Source organism: Musa acuminata, chromosome BXJ2-10 (assembly GCF_036884655.1).
Source record: "Musa acuminata AAA Group cultivar baxijiao chromosome BXJ2-10, Cavendish_Baxijiao_AAA, whole genome shotgun sequence".
Classification (NCBI taxonomy): domain Eukaryota; kingdom Viridiplantae; phylum Streptophyta; class Magnoliopsida; order Zingiberales; family Musaceae; genus Musa; species Musa acuminata.
This window is the reverse complement of record NC_088347.1, coordinates 20,463,629-20,471,754: the sequence shown is the minus strand read 5'-3', so window position 1 is coordinate 20,471,754 and position 8,126 is coordinate 20,463,629. Positions and strand designations below refer to the sequence as shown.

Here is an 8,126-nt window from a genome sequence, read left to right as displayed (position 1 = left end):
TCGTGATGAGATCACGATAATGAGATCGATTCACCTTTAAACACATATCCTAAATAATCCCGGTCATAGGTTACTCGAGAGGGACATCGTGATAACCGGATAGACAAGTGTGCTGTATACCCGTTCATATGATGGATGCAGCTAGTCTCATAGCTGCTCGTGTAGGGACACTAGGGATACAGTACAAGTGCTCATTGGAGAATGAGTTCACTGATTGATCCGCTTACGGAATGCTAGATGGTTGATGATGCCTTATTGTCAGACAGCGATTCCGTAGTCCTAGTGGTGTATCTGGTCCTTAGACTTGATACACCAAGGATGTCCTGTATGAGTGCTCCACTCTTTGATACCATACTTATAGGTTTGACTGTCCCAGATCTAGTACAGCTGGTCATTGGGAGTGGTAGTCGACCTTACTAGGGCTATTGAGTGTCGACAAAGGATCATCCACTCTCGGCGTCATGAGAGGAATATCCCATGTATTCTTGCTCAGACAAATCCCTGGCCAGGGTCATTCGGGTTGAGAGAGAAAGAGTTCTCCGGGAGAATCCGATTAGAGCGAGACTTGAGTAGAAACCGTATGGGTCTGACAGCACCATGCTCGATATATGGTCTCTAGGATATTAGATGGATGAGGGACTATAGGTACATGGTAATTGAGGACAGACAGGTCCAATGGATTGGATTCCCCTGTATCGTCTGGGGACTACAGCGTAGTGTCCTAGTACGTCCGTAGTCGATGAGTCGAGTGAATTATTATAGAGATAATAATTCACTGAGTTAGAAGGAGTTCTGACAGGTATGACTCACGGCCAACTCGATATTGGGCCTAGAGGGTCACACACATATGGTAGGCATTGCGATGAGTAGAGGTTCGGATATGAGATATCGGACGGAGCCCTTATCTTATTGGATGCAGATCCAATACCCACTAGGGAAGGACCCATTAGGGTTTTGACACAGGATCTCTATAAATAGGAGGGATTCACAGCCTCATAGGCTAGAGTCTTTGCTTGCCCTTCCTATTCTCCTCTCCCTCTCCACCTCAGAGTAGGCCTGGAGTTTTGAGGAGCGTCTTCGTAACCCTGCTGTGTGGATCACCGCTAGAGAGGAGGACGCTTGACCTCCTTCACCCTCTCCTAAGGATCTACAAGGAAACAGGGATATACGATCTCCCTAGGTAACACAATCTCTATACGCAGTTTTGTATTTTGCGGATTTTTTGCACACCAATCTTCGCACGACGACGAACATCTTTTTGGGAATCGGGGATTTTTGTTTTCTTGTTCTTCCGCTGCGCATATGATGTCGCCCCCCATGATTTCCCAACATGTACTTCGGTTGAGAACAATATTCTTGAGTCTTCAAACTAAAAACCCACTTGTTCTTCAAGGCCTTCATTCCATTTGGTAGTAGCACCAAATCATAAGTGTGGTTCTTTTGAAGAGCATCCATCTCTTCCTGCATAGCAAGTAACCATTTCTCTTTCTACTCACTTTCAACTGCTTCCTGGTAACTCTCTGGTTCACCTGCATCAGTAAGCATCACATACTCATCTGTAGAGTATCTTTTGGAAGGTTGACATTGTCTAGAAGATCTTCTCAATTGAGATTCTGTTGGAACTTGCTCTCTTACTTCTTCTTGCTCAACATGTCCTGTAGGTAGATCAATATCAAGCTCTACACTATCTTCCTGCACATCTCCCCTATCACCGTGATATACTAGAGGAATAACTGGGTCACAATCTGCTAATCCTTCTGTAGAAGTCTTGGCCGGTGTCTTATTCTTCAAATCTTCAAAGGTTTGATCCTCAAAGAAGACTACATCTCTGCTTCTAAACACCTTCTGCTTTTCTGGATCCCAAAGCCTGTAACCAAAATGATCATGTGAGTAGCCAAGAAAAATACATTGTTTAGTCTTACCATCTAGCTTGGACCTCTCATTGTCTAGAATATGTGCAAATGCGCGATAACCAAACACTCTTAAATGATTGTAGGAAACATCTTTCCCTGACCATACATGCTTGCAATATCACCATCTAGGGCTGTACATGGTGATAAGTTGATCACATCAACTGCAGTCCTCAAAGCCTCATCCCAGAACCTTTTGGGTAGCTTGGCCTGTGAAAGCATACATCTGATATTTTCCATGATGGTGCGGTTCATCCTCTCTGCAATTGCATTATGCTGAGGTGTACCAGGAACTGTCATCTCATGTTGGATCCCATACGACCTGTAATAGTCATTAAACAATCCTGTATACTCACCACCATTATCTGATCTTATGCATTTCAATTTCCTTTTTGTCTCCCTTTCAATCCTAGCATAAAACTCTTTGAAGACATTAATCACATGATCTTTAGTCTTCAAAGCATATGCCCAAACTTTTCTGAAAAAATCATCTATAAAAGTGACAAAATAAAGTGCACCACTTATACCAAGAATATTAACAGATCCACTAGAAGTTTTTGTTCTCAAAGGACCACATACATCTGTATAAACACGGTCTAAGGCATGCATTTTTCTAGACAAAGCAGCACTAGCAAATGAAACTCTATGTTGTTTACATGCTAAACAATCATTACAAGGGTTCAGATGTATACCTCTAAGGTCTGATAATACCTCTCTCTTAGAAAGAGCTTGCAGCCCCTTCTCCCTCATGTGTCCCAGTCGCCTATGCCACAACTCCATGCTGAAGCCTTTTTCTTTAGCATTTAACTGCTCACCATAAGCTTTAGCCTGCAACTTGTACAAAGTATGACATTTCTTTCCATTAGTTATAACAAGAGAACCCTTACTGATCTTCCATTGCCCTTTGTGAAATATGCTATCATAGTCTTCATCATCTATCCTTCCAACTGAAATTAGATTTAGCCTCAAGTCAACCACATGCCTCACATCTTTAAACACCAACTTGCAGCCAAGGTTAGTCTTTAAATAGATATCACCCATGCCTATGGTGTATGCTGTACCATAGTTGCCCTTCTTGACAACACCAAAGTTTCCAGACCTATATGTAGCAAAAAACTCTCTCCGTAGTGTAGCATAATAAGAAGCACATGTGTCAATCACCCACTCAAGATCCTGACACACACAAGAAAAAATATCATTAGAAGGAGATAAAATCAAATAATCACCAACGTAGTTGTGATATTATCTTTTGAATCTATAGACTCCACTTTTTTCCCTTTTTCTTGCTCTTCTTAGGTTCCTTACATTGGTTCTTGTAATGTCCTTTCTCACCACAATTATAGCAAACATATCTTTTCTTGATCTTGACTTGCTTCTACCCATGCGTGAACTGCTTCTAGACTTTGACCTTCCTCTGTTCTCTGAGATAAGTGCCTGTGAATCATTCTGAGTTGTAGCCGAACTCTTTCTTCTCAACAAACTGCTTGTTACTTGACTCATAGTGACAATACCATCTGGCGCAGAATTACTGAGGGAAACCACTTGTGTCTCCCAACTTTCTAGTAATGAACTGAGAAGTAACAACGCCTGCAACTCATCATCAAGAGACATTTTCATAGAGGATAACTGATTAGTAATATTTTGCATTTCATTCAAATGTTCAGCAATAGAAGCACCTTCTCTATATTTTAGGTTCACAAGTTTTCTGATCAAAAAAACTTTGTTGCCAGTTGTTTTTCTTTTACAGAGACTTTCCAACTTTTTCCAAAGAGAATATGCAGAAATTTCAGTAGAAACATGGTGAAAGACACTATCATCAAGCCATTTCGAATAAATCTAATTGTTTTTCGATCTAACATCTTCCACTCATCATCTGTCATAGTTGTAGGTATTGCACTATCCCCCTGCAAAGGTCCATACAAATCTTTATAGTACAAGAGATCTTCTATTCTTGGTTTCCATATCATCCAATTATTTCCATTCAAACTAATCATGCAAGAAACATTACTGGCCTAATGTTCAAATATAAAAATTAAATCACCAAAACCCCTTTTTGCTCTGATACCAGTTGATAGGGATATAAACAAGAATAACCTTTGTATATGAACAAATACTAGAAGACCATAATACGCATCGGAATTAAATGGAAGCACAATCAAACAGAACATTAAGATATACGTGGAAAACCCCTCTAATGTGAAGGGTAAAAACCATGGGGCAAACTAGAGATAATCCACTATGAGAATAATGAATATACAAATCTCAATCTCTTGCCCTAAACTCTAGCAATAATCTCAAGAGAACAACTGGGATACAAGGATCACGTCACTATCCACAATATCTAAAACCTCCCCAAATAATCATAGCAAGAGTCTACTGTAGATTTGATCTAACTTGAGATAGAACAATGCTAGATGATTTAGAATAGCCTCTCTGCGTTGTCCTTGTCTTCTTCCCTTTCTTTCTCTTCCTTTTCTGCCTTGTTTTTCTCCTTTTCTTTGGAATCTCGTGGTTGTTTCCTTCTCCCACGTTGCTGCCCTATTTATGCCTTTTTCTGCCTCCAAAACGTAGCCACCACCCCCACTAATGTTAATTAGGGTTAGGTTAAAAGGGGGGTGAGCTGTGGGCTACCCAAGCTCACTGTGGGCCGAATTTGTGGGCTGCCAGCCCAACAGCTTGAACTGATGCCTCTTTCATAGTGCTAGTGGTGCTCTCTGCTTGGGCATTGATGCGAGTCTTTGAAGCTTACAATGTGCGAAAAAGAGGACTACTAGTCCTGATGAACAAAGCTGATTGGTTGAGGAAAATATGGTTGGTTCTAATTCCTCCATGATATATCAAAGCCATCATCACCCCTTGATCGCCAGATATATTTAGCCCACCACCAACAAAAAGCTTCAAGCAAGCATCCCACCTAAAGAAAGCAAGAAAAATCCGAGAAAATTCTAAGCAAGAGAATAGCTTCAGAAAAATACCAAGCATCCCTCTATGTTATATATGTGTTTAATATAGAATCGAAGAATAGATTGTGAAAGAGATGAATTTTATTCATTGAGGTAATAAGTGTTTATACAAGTTTTGATAGAGAGATTTTCGTCGATTAATCACTCAAATCACACATTAGTTATTCAAATATACGATTGATCCTTAATTATAAATTGATCGAGGATATAAGGAAGCATGAATGCTATTCAATGTGTGCCTTTGTCATAATCTTCTATCATGCTCTCGTAAAATTGAGCTTCTATGAAGGATGTTAATATTGGACCAATGAAATTGAATATCTTATGGGCGAGAGACTTTGTTGAGGAAGTCTACTAATTGAGTATCTCGTGGGCGAGAGACTTTTTGATAGCACACATGTATCATGATTTATAAAAGAATGAGATGGTAAATGATGATATCATGCAAAATTGTGAATGACAATTAAGCCAAGAAAGGAACATTTCCTATGGTTTACGGAAATGTTACTTCTTTGACTTTAACATTTGGTGGCTTGTGACTTTGGGGTATACCGATTAACCAAGGAACAAAAAACCACACTAAGAGGCAAATATTTCGTATGGTTGACAGAAATGTTACTTCTTTGACTTTAACATCTCAAATTAATGCCGCCTTCATCTCCACTCATCTAAATTTGTCACAGTGCATGACGAGGTTCGATGCCTTTCTTATCAACCAGTTCGTGCCACTCAAACTCGATTAGCTCTTCCAACAAGAATGCAGAACCCAATCAGATGACTTGCAAGCTAAACCCGAGTTCAAGAATGGCAGCAGCAGTTGCCATCGAGATCTTGATTGCAGCAACCGAAATGGTCTCACCGTGTTCCTACCTCGGTTGACTTTCAACACCAAGTGCACATGGTATTCTTGGATTTCTTCTCCTTTGACGGATCGAAGAACCCGTTTTCTAGTGCCTACTTGTCTTCTAAAAATGCCAAACCCAAGAATCCAAAAGCAGAAATGCTAATAAAATACAGCATTCTCTCACATGCATGCACCTGAGGGAGTGTTCCCTCGTAAATCTCGGGCTGTGTTTGCTTCGTCCTTCATCCTTCAGCCACCAACACAAACACCTTCACACGAACCCTATAAATATCAGCAGTCCATTCATCAAGCTCTCCAACACCTCCACCGAGTGTATTGGTTTCAGTAGAGGCTGCGGTGCTTTCATGGCTCAGCTCAGGAGCTTCATCGTTCTCCTCCTCGTGGTCGTCTTCGACGACCTTGTGTCGTATGGGGAAGCAGCATACAACATTGCCGATTACGGCGCCAAGTCAGATGGCCGGACCGACTCGACCAAGTCGCTGCTCGCTGCATGGGAAGCGGCCTGCGGCTCGGCGGGGTCGGCCACCATGTACGTGCCGGCCGGGGACTTCTTGGTCGGCCAAGCCACCTTCGCTGGCCCATGCAGCAGCAGCAAGATCACCGTCCAGATCGACGGGACGCTCGTCTCGCCGTCCGATCTCGGAGGGGCTGGCGACTGGCTCGTGTTCCACCACGTCGAGGGCGTGTCGGTGTACGGCGGGACCGTCGACGGCCGCGGATCCTCCCTCTGGGCCTGCAAGGCCGCCGGACGTAGCTGCGCCGCCGGAGCCTCGGTGAGCTAATCATGTTACACTCGCAATCTACTTCGAATGATAAATGATAAAGATGAATCGATCGTCTTCTGCCTATGCAGTCGCTAACGTTCAGGAACTCGAAGGACATCACGATCAGCGGGCTGACATCGACGGACAGCGAGCTATACCACATCGTGATCGACGGCTGCGATGGCGTGACAGTGCAGAACGTCAAGATCACGGCACCGGGGAACAGCCCCAACACCGACGGCATCCACGTCCAAGGGTCGAGCCACGTGACGATTACCGGGGCCAGCATCAAGACCGGCGACGACTGCATCTCCGTCGGGCCCGGCACCACTAACCTGTGGATCGAACAGGTGGCGTGCGGCCCAGGCCACGGCATAAGGTAAATAAGCACTGCAAGCAGAAACCAGTGTACCATTAGCTGAGTCGAAGCTGACCTGATGCGGTGGCCACAGCATCGGGAGCCTGGGGAAGGAGTACGACGAGGAGGGGGTGGAGAACGTGACGGTGAACACGGCGGTGTTCACGGGGACGGAGAATGGGCTGCGGATAAAGACATGGGGGAGGCCGAGCCAGGGGTTCGTGAAGGGGGTGGTGTTCGAGCACGCCGTGATGCAGAACGTCCAAAACCCCATCATCATCGACCAGAACTACTGCCCCGGCGACAGAGGATGCCCCGACCAGGTGAGTTGACCATCGCTATCGCCATCGCCATCGCCATCACCTACCTCTGCATATGTTTCATCAGTTGAAGAAAAAAGGAAATAAGAGAGGAACAACGACGACATGAGTCGTGTTAAGCTAACCGTCTTTCCCCACAGAGTTCCGGCGTCAGGATCAGTGGCGTGACGTACAATGACATTCATGGATCGTCTGCATCGGAAGTGGCGGTCAACTTCGACTGCAGCGCCAGCAACCCCTGCACCGGAATCGGGTTACAGGACATCAAGCTCACCTACGGGAACACGGCGGCGGAATCATCCTGTAAGCACGCCGATGGCACCGCCTCCGGCTTCGTCGTGCCGCCAAGTTGTCTATGATGGCGAACTCCGGTTGCAGCATTACCACGCAGCTCATACATAACAGTTGTAGCACTACATGTAGACGACTCAGACACAGATGGCTACTTGGATGACATAATTTAATGCATACATCAATATATATGCTCACTTGTTCACCAAAATTACAATATCTGATGTTAAAGGAAGGCTTCAGATTAAGCAGCACAGAAAATATTCTCCTATAAAAGCAAAAAAAGCAAAAAAAAAGGAGGGTACATTAAGCTCGGATTCGGCATCTAATTGTTTCTGAAGCATACTCCTGGATCCACAGTAGAAGAAATCTGAAATTAAGGTTAAACAGTTTGCATTAAACCAATATGAGCTTGCCAAATCATCGTAAGACCTCATCAATTAGCAAGACATTAACATGTAAATTCTAAGAAAATGTATGTCGTAAGACTTCAAAAGGAAAACGTGTCGAGGCAATGCCCGGAGTAAACATCAGACTATTGTAAACATAGACCATGAAAATGCATCTGTCGATGCATTGGTCGTCTAAACATTTACAGCGCTGAGGCTTCAAAAGGAAAAAGAAGATTTTGGGCCACCATTTATACTAACAAAAT

At 43.7% G+C, this 8,126-nt stretch overlaps 1 protein-coding gene across 1 annotated transcript; it reads left to right on the top strand.

The window, feature by feature from the left end:
* Positions 1–5,831: 5,831 nt before the first annotated feature.
* LOC135624361 (polygalacturonase-like) lies at positions 5,832–7,837 on the top strand. The gene is made up of 4 exons (XM_065127875.1): positions 5,832–6,511; positions 6,592–6,881; positions 6,955–7,183; positions 7,321–7,837. Exons 1-4 carry the CDS (start codon positions 5,906–5,908, stop codon positions 7,537–7,539), a joined length of 1,344 nt encoding a protein of 447 aa, XP_064983947.1. The 5' UTR covers positions 5,832–5,905; the 3' UTR covers positions 7,540–7,837.
* The last annotated feature ends 289 nt before the right edge of the window (positions 7,838–8,126 follow it).

What these genes read in the sequence shown, in the direction of transcription:
- LOC135624361 (XM_065127875.1), top strand. Translation starts at nt 5,906, where the DNA reads ATGCACCTGAGGGAGTGTTCCCTCGTAAATCTCGGGCTGTGTTTGCTT. An exon ending in GGCCCAGGCCACGGCATAAG is followed by an intron (nt 6,882 to 6,954) that starts GTAAATAAGCAC and finishes CGGTGGCCACAG; the next exon opens with CATCGGGAGCCTGGGGAAGG. An exon ending in ACAGAGGATGCCCCGACCAG is followed by an intron (nt 7,184 to 7,320) that starts GTGAGTTGACCA and finishes CTTTCCCCACAG; the next exon opens with AGTTCCGGCGTCAGGATCAG.